At 40.8% G+C, this 14,902-nt stretch overlaps 1 protein-coding gene across 1 annotated transcript in view; it reads right to left on the bottom strand.

Moving 5' to 3' along the window:
• ARFGEF1 (ARF guanine nucleotide exchange factor 1) overlaps positions 1-14,902 on the bottom strand; it is a 71,591-nt gene that overhangs the window by 5,517 nt on the left and 51,172 nt on the right. Inside the window, exons 21-34 of the mRNA XM_081918465.1 lie at positions 12,629-12,787; positions 11,187-11,346; positions 10,041-10,131; positions 9,168-9,208; positions 8,912-9,081; positions 8,443-8,594; positions 8,151-8,323; positions 7,623-7,783; positions 5,936-6,066; positions 4,465-4,594; positions 3,605-3,740; positions 3,381-3,519; positions 1,863-1,929; positions 984-1,113 (exon numbers count right to left, since the gene is read on the bottom strand). Of these exons, the coding sequence (XP_081774591.1) occupies positions 984-1,113; positions 1,863-1,929; positions 3,381-3,519; positions 3,605-3,740; positions 4,465-4,594; positions 5,936-6,066; positions 7,623-7,783; positions 8,151-8,323; positions 8,443-8,594; positions 8,912-9,081; positions 9,168-9,208; positions 10,041-10,131; positions 11,187-11,346; positions 12,629-12,787 (1,840 nt within the window). The remainder of the gene's footprint in view (positions 1-983; positions 1,114-1,862; positions 1,930-3,380; positions 3,520-3,604; positions 3,741-4,464; positions 4,595-5,935; positions 6,067-7,622; positions 7,784-8,150; positions 8,324-8,442; positions 8,595-8,911; positions 9,082-9,167; positions 9,209-10,040; positions 10,132-11,186; positions 11,347-12,628; positions 12,788-14,902) is intronic.

The following is a 14,902-nucleotide window of genomic DNA, read 5'->3' as shown; positions in this document are numbered from 1 at the left end:
AGCACAAAACCATAAGATCAATTTAAGCAAATGTTTAAGTACTCCCAAGATACTTACACTGCAGAGCAGTACAGTTGCCAAGACATATTACTGTATGATTTAGTGGTTCTCAATAGTGGTACCCAACTCTGGAACGCCCTTCCCTTTCAGGCGTGTTCAGCTATAACACTAACGGAGTTTCAACAACTGGTAGAAAAACCAACTAAGCATTTGGCTAAAATGGCACCCCTTGCACGGCTGATGCTGTTATGTTATATTGATAATATGCTGTCTAATTTTATACTAAGTTGTATTTCAACTGAATATTGTTTTGTTGTATTTTAATGTTATTCCTCGCTCTGGGATCATGTGAACAATGAAGAGGTGGTTATAAATAATTTAAAGAATAAAATAAAGTATCCTATGCTACCTCTTCTTTATCAGTGCAAACAAAGGTTGCTAAAAAGCTAAGCTTAAATTTTCAGGCTATAAATGACATTTTAAAAAGCATCTGTATCTTCTTAATATATCATGTCCAAGGTAAAGAAGTACAATCATTTTAAAATGCAAAACTGTTTTATAGGCAACCTGAATGAAATATATTCTGCAGTAGTCCTGGACGCATCACCACTCTCATTTTATACAAGCACAGCCCAGAGCCAATCCCTTCCTCTTTTTAAAAGCAGCACTTGAAAAGTCATTCCCAAAGCTTCAAGGAATTTTGGAAGTAGTCTAGAGCCCAATGTATGGAGCAGCAGGGGGGGGGGAGGGAGGTCCCACTGGATAAACAGAAGTGCTTTTTATCAAGCAGCGGTTCTCAACCTGTGGGTCCCCAGATGTTGTTGGGACTACAGCTCCCATCATCCCTCAGCTCTGGCCTTGCTAGCTGGGGATGATGAGAGTTGCAGTTCAACACCATCTGGGGACCCACAGGTTGAGAAAGGCTGAACTAGGGCCTTTGCAGCCCAGCCTTTGTGAAACAACTCCTTAAGGAAACCACTCACTTGCAGGAGGCTTGTTTTTGCTGGCTTCCTCACTTGCTGGTAGCCCCACAATGGGCTGAAACTGTCTTCTATCTGAGGATCTTGGTTGCACAGAGTCATGTATATCTACAGATTTCTGAGATAGTGTATCCTGAAAATGGAAAGAAATAGCAAAAAGCACCCTCAGCAAAACGAAGTTCAATGTTGAGGAATCCCTACTTTGGAGCATATTTTTGTGAACCTACATTTTAGTCACCACTTGACAGTCATTATGTCTCCTAGAAGGACATGGGTACAGTTCATTCATATTCTAAGCTTTGCTAGAAACACAGCTGTCAGAACTTTAAAAAATGAATATTATTTCAACTGCTCTAGGGATAAATAAACTGAACTCTTCTTTCATCTTAGAATATTTAAGGACCACACAATGACACGACTCAACAGCATCAAAGACTTGGTGTCACATGAACAAACTTCAGGTTCAGTATTCCATTCTCTTTGCCTCCTCCTGCATTTCCTTTTATCCAATCTGGGCAAGCCATAGGTTCAGAAGCAAAGGCAAATGCTTGTTCCGAAGGCGAGAGAGTGCAAAGGAGGAAGGGGAGTCCTGAGCTCTAGGCTAGTTCATGTAATACCCCCCCCCCCAAAAAAAAATGGTTTGACACTGTTTCCGAATCCAGTCAACATTTATGAGAAAATTAGTGTAACAGACCAATCCTATGGGTATTTATTCAGAAGTTAGCTGTCATCTACAGTTCACAAATGCAAATATAAGGAACCTGCAGACTTCAACTTACAACAAAAAAATGGTCTAAGAAAACCTCTCTTGTTCTACAAAAGGTACATTTTACTCATATATATGAAAGCATTTCCCCTGCCATTTTCACATGGAAAACATACCAATTGTTTCTCTCTTCCAGGAGACGGAGGAACAATATCTCCCCCTGCTGGCCGCCAAGTTAAAAGCCTTGAAAAAAAATAAAACATAAGTTCAGTCACAAACAGAAGTAACATCTTAAATTTTGAAGACAAGAACAGTGATAAACCTATTTTGCATAACATTATGAGCAGGAAAGGAGACGAAAGTTACACATAAAATGTTCCAAGGCTACTTATACAAATAAATATAGAATGAAATTCTATTAGTAGGAAATCCATTTGAGCTCAGCCTAAGATAGCACTTTTCCCATAGATCGGCATTCAGTCAAGACAAGACTGTTCAAAAATTAAAGAAGGCAAACAGGCACTGATGTGATAGCCTTCTCCTGGACACAAGGTGAAATCTGGGAGGACTGTATTGGGAAATCTCAATGCTTTTATAAAAAAGAGAGGCTTACTTGGGCTAATAAGCAAATTCAGCCCAATTCAGAATGATTTAAGAAAAGAAGAAAATGCTTTTAGAAGGGAAGAGACACTAAAACCTACTTACTCCATGGTTATTTTTAAAAAATTGATTGGGAGGCACTCAGTCTGTCCCTTGGCTGAAGCAACTGGCACCAGAGACCCTAACCAAAGAGAAGCGAGGGAGAACCTGTCCTAGAATAAAAGCTCAGTGACAGCACACAAGCATTGCAGGCAAAAGGTTCCCAGTTCAATGTTTGGCATTTCCAAGTAAGGCTGCCTGGAACCCTGGAAAGCTACTGCCAGTCAGCGTTGACAATATTGAACTAGATGCAGGGCCATCCAACTCCCAACAGACTGTGATCTACTCACAGTATAAAAAAACTGGCAGTGATCTACCCATTGTCGTTGGATGGTCCAAAGTTCAAAGTTGTTGAGCTTTTTTTAGGAAGCCACAGTGGTCCCCCCTTTGGGGAGTGGGGCAGATCACTGGGGGGCCAAATATCTACCAGGATCTACCAGGAACACCCTGCGATCTACCAGTAGATCACAATCTACCTGTTGGACATGCCTGAACGAGAGGAGCCAATAGTCTGGCTCTGAATAAGGCAGCATATGCAGGTCCCCATTTGTGCAGATTCACAAATAAGAGGAGCTATACAGAAACAAAAAGGGCTGTATTTCAGTGGCAGAGCACATGCATTGAATGCAGAAGATCCCATGTTCAATCCCTGGTAGGGCTGGGAGAGACTCCCTGTCTGAAAGCCTGGAGGGTCACTGCTAGTCAGTGTCAGCAAAACTGAGCTAGACGTACTAGTACAGAGCATCATTTTGCGGCGCAGTAATTCAGTTTTACTAGCAAACCAGAAGTTAAACTAACCCTTTTCCAGCCCCTGGAGGAGTGTGGGGAGTGTTCATGTGAAACACAGTTTGGAAAACTCTGTACTAGTGCCTTGACTTGGTATGACACATCTCCTATGCTTGTATGCCGTAAAAGCCAAGCATAGACAATAAGACAAGTATATAAAAGTATACATTGTTCTCATGCCAATTAGATGAAAGGGGGAAATCTCTTACGCATGGGGAATCGTAGTTTTGAAGATATCCAGCATACAGTTGCAAGTCTTATCCCAGATTTCAAGGGTAAACTTCTCACCATTTAAAATGACAACATTTTCTAGGCAGTTTGTACCAGACCGTGCTAGTTGTTCATTGTCTGAAACACAAAACAAAGGCATTGGTTTGTTCATGCTATACAGAGTAAATTGTTTCATTGTGTACAATAGCTTGCCTGCACCTACCTTGCTGAACACACCAGTACAGCTGGGCAAATATATCATCCAAAAGGACATCACTAAGTACTTCCAAATACTGGGTGAATACATCACATATTGCATAAAGTGCATGGTTGCAAGTTGTAGTCATCCACTCAGCTTTCTAGGAAAAAGTAAGAGGGAACTTAGCAATGAAGGAATTAGTTAGAATGAAGTTGAAAAACAAAGGAGGGTCAAATCCCTCGAGTGAGATTGGATCAGGGCTTTTTTTCCAGCTGCAACACGGTGGAACTCAGTTCCAGCACCTCTCAGGTGGGAGCCATTGTCATTCTAAGAGAAGGAGGGAGGCATTCATGGTGAGTTCCGGGCACCTCTTTTTCTAGAAAAACGGCACTGGATTGGATATTTTTTAAAAACAGCTGTAGTAAGATAAAATCCAGTTATATGGAAAAGGCCTTTCTAACTCCAGTATCTTGTTAGTAAAGTGCTTTTCACAACCACAAGATTAAAAAGCAGACATTTTATCTATATGAGGAAAACAAATATTTACAACAATCCAGTCCTGGGCTTAATAAACTGAGATGGGATCTTTTCCCCCTTCTGATTCAGAATGGCATTATGGAAAGAGATTTAACTGAGGTGTTATACTGCTATTCACCATGCAGATATAAACTCCATGTGCTTCAACATTAAAGTCTGCGATCAAGGGACACCATATCCAGGTCTGTAGATGGGGATGAAGCATAGAGGCAGGGGAACACAATGGCAATTCTACAATATAGCCAGTTGGGCAACATCTTATCTGAAGAAAGGTTTGAGCAAAAGAGCTTATGACAGCAATAGAAAAATAAATAGAACTCTAGTCGTAAGTCATAAACTATACCTACTTCAGTTTGTTGTTCTGGCAATTTCATGTTGTCAAATATCCGGAAGACAATCCGAAACAAATCCTGCCACCAGTGTTTTTCATAAGTATGGCCATACGTTTTCATTATTTCAAACATAACCGTTAAGCCTCTGGAATAAAAAGTAAATGGCAAATATGGGAAACCTGAGCAAAACAGAACATCTCAGCTCCTAGAATGACTTTTAAAATCTATTTTTAAACTTGAAGGAAGATCTTGAAACTAGTAAGAACAGGCACAGTGTACCCAATAGGGCAAGGTCTGAAGGCATATGATGCAGTAACCTTATAGTGCCTGCACAGAGAATCCTACATATATGCCATCTTAAGTTTCCATCATGAAAGAAAGGAAGGACAAAAATAAAAAGGCATTTATGTGAAGCGAGGACACAAACTCCTACCTACGCAGTTATCTTCTAAAGTTCACAGGGAATTATGAATCGTTACAAAAATGCAGTTTACAATAGGATTCAGTTCTGCCAAACATCAGCTATATTTTTTAAAAAAGCTGAGGAGAAGATTCAGATTTTATTCCCCCCTTTGCAAAGCAAAACTTCCAAAAGTTTCTATTTTAACTAAGATTTCACACGAGAACAGAAACATCTGCAATGAAATGTGGTAAGACTATGCAGCATTGTTCTTCGCTGCATTAGAAATTCAATTCTAAACACCATTTCCCTTATTTTTCCAAGCTGATGGGTAGGTGAAGAACCGTGAAGGTGGGTGAAGCAATAATATAGATGCACTGAACAGAATGTATTTTACTGGACACAGAGGAATGTTAATCTCCAAAACAACAACAACCCAGTTTTAATGCTGTATTCACACATTTAAGAACATAAGAGGAGCTAATCTGTAATCCTGCCGTCCACAATTCAATACCAGATACTGCAAAGGACCACAGTCTTTTTATTTTGCTTTCTAACTTTTATGTGTAGATCGGAGATAGAAATGCATGCTATCAAATTCTGATCTTAAAGGTTCTGTGGCAGTGAAGAAAGATGTTTGGGGGCTATGTGCTGTTTCAATACTTTTTTTTTAAAGAGCCTCCTATATAAATAACTCCACTTTTCTCTTTGCAAATAAGTTTAAAATTTTAATGTGCTGTTGAATGGTTATTTTGGAAATTTAGAGATCTACATTTAGAAATCTACCCCCTTACAGAGAGAACCTATATCTGCTACACTAAATACCTGTCTCTAACTATTTACATATTTACAATGGATTTGCTAAGCGAAAATAAGTCCCTATAGCAAACAAAGGGATATAATTGCATAACTGTTATGAGGACCTGTATTCTCAGCTTTTCAGTTCCTTCCAAGATGCTGTCTCCTGCTGATAGTCAGATTGCTTATATGGCAAAAACAATGTTATTTCCCACCCATTTCTTGCTTGAAGACTTGCAAGTGAAACAAAATGTTTTAAAAAATTGAATTACAAATATGGCTTGTTACCTGGTTCTTACATCTAATTTGCATCTATTGATGATACAGGAAAGCTCAAAGAGAATTGGAAACCATCCTCTCACCCAGACTCTGTCTTCTGGAGCTACATTCATATCATCACTGGTATATTCTTTGAAAGCCTTAGGGAGCAAACACAAGTTTAATACAGCAGAAACACAGTATTAAATGCAATTTCTACGTTCTATACCCAGAAAATCATCATGCCAGTTGATGCTAAATAAATTATAATTTGTTTCCTAGGTAAAGCTACTTTAACTATCACATATCAGGCCCTGATTCAGAGAGGTTTCTATAAACAGCAGCAGTTGTGTGGGCAGTATACGACTAACTTTTACTTAGAGGACACCTATAGAAATTAATGGACCTGCCATTAAAATGCTCGTTAATTTCAATGGGCCTACTTTGAGTAGGGGACACAGGTGGCGCCGTGGGTTAAAGCCTCAGCGCCTAGGACTTGCCGATCGAAAGGTCGGCGGTTCAAATCCCTGCTGCGGGGTGCGCTCCCGCTGCTCGGTCCCAGCGCCTGCCAACCTAGCAGTTCGAAAGCACCTCCGGGTGCAAGTAGATAAATAGGGACCGCTTACCAGCGGGAAGGTAAACGGCGTTTCCGTGTGCAGCTCTGGCTTGCCAGAGCAGTGATGTCACACTGGCCATGTGACCCGGAAGTGTCTCCGGACAGCGCTGGCCCCTGGCCTCTTAAGTGAGATGGGCGCACAACCCCAGAGTCTGTCAAGACTGGCCCGTACGGGCAGGGGTACCTTTACCTTTACCTTTACTTTGAGTAAGACTTAGTTGAATACCACCTTGGATCCAACTATTGCCTTCATCAGAATTTCCAAAAGGATGTTAACAAATGCAATAATTTATTACACCTATAGCTTGACATCCAATGGAGTTGTTCAACTGACATGTAAAGTGTTTACAGAGGAATGAAGCCATTTCCAATTGATCCCCCTTTCCCGTAATCTGCTCTGAATTCGGGGAGGGGAGTTGCCAAAAATTGTTTTCTTCTCCATCCTGCTGACAGATGGATAAAAAAACAAAATTGCTTTTAATAAATAATTTTTAAAATTATTTATAAAAACTTTCTTTAGATTTATAATGCAAAGAAGAAGACACAGTATTTGCTTAGCCAGCCAGATGGGCAGGGTATAAATAATAAGGGTCTGGTGACTTCTGTTTCAGTGTATCTGAAGAAGTCTGCATGCACACGAAAGCTCATACCAAGAACTGACTTAGTTGGTCTCTAAGGTGCTAACTGGAAGGAATAAAATTATGGTTATTGTTGTTGTTATTGTTATTCATTCTGCTTCCTAAATTCACATTGGTGAACAGCACCTAAAATTAATTTTAAAGCAATTCCTAAATCATTTTTAAATAATCTGGAATACATACTGTAAATTCATTAAATACTATTTTGGGATTATAAAATATATATCACACATATCTTGGAATTAATATCTTTAGAGAGAGATTTTTTATGACCAGACCCCCCCAGAGGCCATGGTCTCCGGGGGTGGGGGGGGGATGCTCTGGCCTTGGTTGAAACTGCATCATATTCAGAAACAAACGTCATCCCATGAAATTCTCTCCTCTATTTTACACCAGAACATTTATGGTCAAGACTTAGCAGATGAAGCTGTACATAAATACTACTACCACCTATAAATTATACCTGTGGCCTTTCTGATACATATTTTGCACAATGACGAATAAGGCGAATTGCTTCCATACTTGTATCTGGAAAAGCTGCATTGCATGCAAATTCGGACAAGCATTTAACTGCATCCTGGAAAGAATCTATAGTTGCTGGGAAGTGTTTCTCAAACACAATTGCTGGAAGGAAAGAAAGTACAGATGAATAGTTAGAATATCTGCCCTTTAAACCACAGTAAACAACTTCTAAGATTTTTTAAGATACAGATGTTATCTTGATAAAATCAGTGGGGGTGAACCGGATAATGCTGGACTTCAACTCCTAAAACCCCCAGCCAGCTGGGGATGGTGGGAGTTGTAGGCCAATGGCATCTACTGATGGGCCACAAGTTCCCTTATCTATGCAGTAAAGCAAAATGATTTTTATTAAGTATTATTATTTAAGTTTTACTACGTAAATAAATTCTGAAGCTAAAAAGCAACACAGTAAGAACACAATATATTATACCTCCTGGCAAAAGGCTGTAAATTATACATGGGTACTCACTGACAATGTGACCTGTAGTTTGAAAGGCAAGTTCAACTATACTTTCATCCTGATCAGATGCAGCCAGATGAAAAACTGAGAAAATATTCTTCCATCCTGAGCGGATGTTTGCTGCTTGGGAGTTTACCATCTGGGCTATGCAGCGAACAACCATGTCACGAATGGTTGGAGATCTACAACAGAGACAAAATTTACAAACAATTTAGTAGTTAAAACTCTAAGCTTTAGCTTTGTACACTAGAGAATGAGAGAATGATTTCAGGTAGCTCACCCATTACACATCATTTATTACCTGTTTCTTTTCATGATATGTTCAAATGGTCTTAAGAAGTCCTTCTGGAATCGGAAATTAGCAAGTTCCCCTTTTTCTAAGAACTTCATTGATAACTGCCTTAAGGAATCGACTGCGAAAATAGCTACATCTTCATTGGGATTACAGCCAACCTAGCAAAGCCAAGTTGGAAACTCATGATATGCAATGTAAAAAGCAAAAAATATACATAATTATTTAAATCTGTAAATATCTGTATGGCAAAACCAGTAGGAAATTATACAAAAACGTTAAAAATGCACCGTTTCCTCTAAGTAGAACTATTTATTAGCATAATTATTTTCTAAAACTTTTCTCAAAGTCTAACTTGCAGTAAGTAGTAATTAACTGGTGGTATCTTCAGCACTCAAAATGCTGATGGGGCATTTTTATTATATAGATTAAAAAGTCCAATTGGCTTTGTGGAAGAGCTAGTAAATATGAGGCATACCTTATTGAAATGATCTCCAATAACTTCCCAGATTCTAGACCACTGAAGCCTTATTCTCCCCATGTTATAGTAAGAAATCTCCACTATCTTCTGCAGGCTAAACATCCGAGGATGAGTGGCAGACAGCAGTTCATCCATAGACACAGCACAAAGCCATCGAACAAAATCCACTGTTAAATCCACAGAGAATCCACTTAATATGTATTTTTAAACAAATGTTAATACACTAGTATGGTAAGCAGTGTCCAAAACTTACCAATAGCATTTCCATCTAGCCTTGTAGATCCTGTAAATATTCTGTCAAAGACACAATTTAACAAAACAGTGTAAGAATTTTTCACGGCAGATTTCCTCAATATATACGAAGATGATTAAAGGTCAACAAACCCTACCACTGAATATTTGACATAAATATATATGTGTGTGTTTATATTTATACACAGGGGACGGCCATTTTAGGCATGTCCAACTGATGTGCGGTTGCCGATGTGTGGGTCTTTTGGACCTGGGAAAGGGAAGAATGGGGGCGTGGCATGCTTATACACACTCCCCCGATGCCTGCAGGGCTTGGGAACGGAACCCCTGCACAAAATGGTGACTGCTTGTTCATATACTAGGAGCTGTGTCCCTGCTGGCATTACTTGCCAACAACTCCATTTACCAGACACACACCTCACCAAGCTCCCCTTAGACCAAGTGGGGGGAACCTTGGCTCCCACCTCAGCTTTGACAGGTGGTTAAAAATCCCCAAGTCAAAATCCCCAAGTCAGAGATTGAAAATGCAGGAAGGCTTACAATGCCTGCCTCGTGCTGATCCTCTCAAAAGTTTTGCAGACATCCCCTTGCTTCCCCTCCCATGCCAGAGGTACAAAGATGGGCAAAGTGGATCGCAAACACATCTGAAGTCCTTCTTTCTGCCCCCGCAACCTTGCCAACCCTCTCCATTTCGCCCTCACTAACTCAGTTGTATCATTTAGTTCTTTGGATCAACAAACATTACTAGAGGTAGTATCATTAAAAAAAACCCAAAACGCTAACAAGTATTATGACTATTTCTAATGCAGCCAAAATATTTATGCTACTATACAAACATCACAGTATCAAGCAAAAGGCAAATACAATACCATACCTGTCTACAGCAACAACAACACTTTGTGAGCTAGTTTCTCCAATGGATTCTTGAATACTTGCAATCTGCTTCCAGTCCATATTTCCTCCAACTAGCAGATACATCAATTTTTAAAAGAAGGGATGGATTGTTGAAGGGAGGAAGGAAAAAAAGTAACTTTGCAAACATTGAAATAATTATATGTGCTAGAAATACTGAAGATAATGGTAAAAATGGATGAAATCTGTGTGCTAGAGTTAGGACACACACCACTTCCCACTGCAATGTCATCTGGCTATTGTTAGGAGCTGTTGTCTGTCAACATTATGAATAAAGGCCCAATGACACATACAGCTCTTTTACACAAAGACTGGTGACTTTATGTTAGTAGAAATAACTTTCACTTGTGCAAGAAAGGTTTTCTAATTTTTGCTTCCCCCCGCCCCAAATATCCACTGGACTCCTTATATTTCAAAAAAGGCCACGCCTGATAATCACAGGGCCCTCTGTAACAGCATGGAATATGATGGAAGAACTATGTACTAGTGCAAAGTCCCGTTGAAAATAATACACCTATGTTAGTCCCCTTCAGTTATTTCAATAGGTTCACTCCAGTTATGAATAACTTTGGATACAATCCATTCTTATTTTTAATTAAAATTGTATATTGTGCTTCATCTGATCAGTAGTAGTGGTTCACAACATAAAAATACAAAATGGGAACACAAAATACGTAATAAAATGAAAACAAACCAATAACTCCCCACCCCACAAACACAATTTAAAAGGCCACAGAATGTTAATCAGCCAAAGGCCTGGATGTAGAGAAACAAATATTAAGGAACAGTAAAATAAGGAAATCTGAGAAGAATCTGTACAAACGAAAATATGAGACTCAAGGTTTTGTTATATACTGTTTCATCTTAGATGTGAAGCCTTCTGTTGTAACGATTGTACATAAAATGAATAAAGAAGTATCTTAAAAAAGAGTCAGAGAAACGTTTTCACCTGGCATTTAAGGAAATGTCATGAAGTCGCCAGGCAATAAAATATAATATTGGTATAGTTCTCTTCTTTCTACAGAAAAGTCACCAACAAAGCTAAACCAGCAACAAGGCAGACATAATGTACTTAAAGCAATTTTGCCAGCTAGTAGTTAGTATTTACAATACTTGCCTATTCCTAGACTAGCAAATTCATCAGGTGCCTGATCCTTTGTTCCTGTAAAAGAACCTTCTCGTCCTCTCACAGTCCCAGAGATGTAACGTGGCTTTACTCCAGTACCTATTAACTGTGCCAATTCAAGCTGACTGATGCATTTCAAAATCTTGAATTTAAAAAAGAATACAGCAAAATAAAATAACCAATCTACTGAAAGGCAGATCATTTTTAACATCAAATGTTAGTAAACCCTAGCAATTTTCATCCATACACACAAGCAAACTTCCAGAAACCTTTTAGGTATCTCACACTGACACAAACACTCCTAACAATATCAATATACAGCTAAATTTGACAATACAGTGGTGCCTCGCAAGACGAAATTAATTCGTTCCGCAAGTCTCTTCGTCTTGCGGTTTTTTCGTCTTGCGATGCACGGTTTCCCATAGGAATGCATTGAAAATCAATTAATGCGTTCCTAGGGAAACCGCCTTCAGACCAGGTCCGGGGACAGTCTGTCCCCGGACCTCTTCTGAAGGCTGGGGGGCGCGGGCTTCGCAACAGCGCTACGAAGCCCGGCGGCTGGGGCAGGTGTTCCCGCCCCCCCCTGCTTCGGAGCAGCGTTCCGAAGCGGGGTGGCTGGGGCAGGTGTTCCCGCCCCCCCTGCTTCGGAGCAGCGTTCCGAAGCGGGGTGGCTGGGGCAGGTGTTCCCGCCCCCCGCCCGGCTTCGCAGCAGCGCTACGAAGCCCGGCGGCTGGGGCAGGTGTTCCCGCCCCCCCACCCCGCTTCGGAGCAGCGTTCCGAAGCGGGGTGGCTGGGGCAGGTGTTCCCGCCCCCCCGCCCGGCTTCGCAGCAGCGCTACGAAGCCCGGCGGCTGGGGCAGGTGTCCGGGATCTCTTTTGAAGCAAGCGGCTGCGGAGAGACGCGATCTCCCCGCAGCCGCTTGCTTCAAAAGAGGTCCGGGATCTCTTTTGAAGCAAGCGGCTGCGGAGAGACGCGATCTCCCCGCAGCCGCTTGCTTCAAAAGAGGTCCGGGATCTCTTTTGAAGCAAGCGGCTGCGGAGAGACGCGATCTCCCCGCAGCCGCTTGCTTCAAAAGAGGTCCGGGGGCAGCGGGAAGAGCTGCCCCCGGACCTCTTTTGAAGCAAGGGGCGGTGGGGAGAAGCGATCTCCCCGCCGCCCCTTGCTTCAAAAGAGAAGACCCGCTGTCCCGGGGCAAGCTTCGTTTTGCGAAGCAAGCCCATAGGGAAATTCGTCTTGCGAGGCAACTCGAAAACGAAAAAACCTTTCGTTTTGCGAGTTTTTCGTCTCGCGAGGCGTTCGTCTTGCGGGGTACCACTGTATGGTTTTAGTATATGAAAAAGTTATCTATGCATTATGCAAATATATACACAGAGTGTATATTCTACACATTCAGTTATTATATAGCAATTAAAAATATAATCTACCTCATGCCAAGAAGTTCCCAAGTAATTTCCGTCAGTATGAGCCACTGTAATGAGTGTTTTTATTGTATCAATGTTCTTCTGTTTCATTTCAGTAATACCAGAATTCACCGTAAGTAAAGTAAATCTTGCTAGTGCTTGGACATAAGCATCCCTTTCAAGCTATAGGAAGAAAAATGAGTGTTTTAATTCATCAAGATTTACCTAGTTCATCTACTGCTAGATATCACAGCAGTTACTACACCATCGTATTGTATTAACAGAGATGCAAGATGTCAATATTGAAGCCAGTGTAATAGAGGGAGGGGAAACACAGGAGACTCTGGCTGCTTCCTTACGGTACTCAAACACAAATACTACAAAAGTTGTGAACCAGATTTTATATAGGAATTAGGCTTTTTTCTCTTTATGTGTTGGTGCATCACTCCTAGGGGAGTGTGCAAACTGAATTATGAGAGTCACCTGCTTTCCTCAAGTTCTTCAAAGAACATAGGAAAACAGCTACCATTTTGGACATCTATAATCTGATGCCAGCCGTTTGTCACAACATTTTTAGTTAAATTTTGTACTGATTCAGTGCTGCTGGCTTTGAGACGTTTTCTTAATAGGCAGTATATCTATATCTATCCATATAATAAAAATAAACAATTGTTCCATACATGAACAAAATTAAAACCCAAAAGGTTATGATCTCAATGAGATAATCAGGAATCCTAACACTTGCCTACAATGGTATGAACTCACTCAGCACAACAAAATACAGAAGAAATAGCTCTGAGATCTACACTCAGCCGTTTTCCAGATACATCAACATAATAAAGGTAATGTTGAAGCTTAATCAGTAGGGATTGCTCCCCCAAAGTGAACAGGTTTGGAATTCCTAGTAGTTGGTGTACTAAAAGATACAGCAACATATTTTACTAAGGAAGCTTTTCCTATACCAAAATAATAAAAGAACTGGAATTACTCATGATGAAACTCAGGTAAACCACTACTTTCTGCCTATACAGTGGTACCTCAGGTTAAGAACTTAATTCGTTCTGGAGGTCTGTTCTTAACCTGAAACTGTTCTTAACCTGAAGCACCACTTTAGCTAATGGGGCCTCCTGCTGTTGCTGCGCAGCCGCTAAACGATTTCTGTTCTCATCCTGAAGCAAAGTTCTTAACCCGAGGTAATATTTCTGGGTTAGTGGAGTCTGTAACCTGAAGCGTATGTAACCCGAGGTACCACTGTATTGTGTATGAGAATGTCTTTTCTCTCTTAGTAAACTATTAATTAGAAAAAGTACAAGGTGCTGGCAAGGTGCCCAACGATAACCTTATAACCACTTTGCAGTCTCATGCATATATTAATCTCATTGACATTTGAAATCTATAATTATTTCCATTTTTAAAGTGACTTTTATTTGTTTAACAACGATTATATACTAAATAATTGTAAAAAAGCTCAAAGCAGTTTACAAAAAGAATAAAACAATATAACTGTAAGTACAAACTGTTATTAAAACATTCCACAAAAAAACCACCAATAAGCTAAAACCAGAGTAAGATATAACATTATACTGTTGGAAAATCACACCATGTAATAATAATAATAATAATAATAATAATAATAATAATAATTTATTTATACCCCGCCCATCTGGCTGAGTTTCCCCAGCCACTCTGGGCGGCTCCCAATCAGTGTTAAAAACAGTACCGCATTACATATTAAAAACTTCCCTGAACAGGGCTGCCTTAAGATGTTTTCTGAATGTCAGGCAATTCTTTATCTCTTTGACATCTGATGGGAGGGCGTTCCACAGGGCGGGCGCCACTACCGAGAAGGCCCTCTGTCTGGTTCCCTGTAGCCTCACTTCTCGCAATGATGGAACCGCCAGAAGGCCCTCGGCACTGGATCTCAGTGTCCGGGCTGAACGATGGGGGTGGAGACGCTCCTTCAGGTATACAGGACCGAGGCCGTTTAGGGCTTTAAAGGTCAGCACCAACACTTTGAATCGTGCTCGGAAACGTACTGGGAGCCAGTGCAGATCTCTCAGAACCGGTGTTATGTGGTCCCGGCGGCCACTCCCAGTCACCAGTCTAGCTGCCGCATTCTGGATTAATTGCAGTTTCCGGGTCACCTTCAAAGGTAGCCCCACGTAGAGCGCGTTGCAGTAGTCCAAGCGTGAGATAACTAGAGCATGCACCACTCTGGCGAGACAGTCCGCGGGGAGGTAGGGTCTTAGCCTGCGTACCAGGTGGAGCTGGTAGACAGCTGCCCTGGACACAGAGTTA

This window comes from Podarcis melisellensis (genome assembly GCF_964234715.1).
Source record: "Podarcis melisellensis genome assembly, chromosome: 7".
In the NCBI taxonomy this organism is placed as follows: Eukaryota; Metazoa; Chordata; class Lepidosauria; order Squamata; family Lacertidae; genus Podarcis; species Podarcis melisellensis.
The sequence above is the reverse complement of the archived record's forward strand: the minus strand, read 5'-3'. Positions and strand labels throughout refer to the sequence as shown.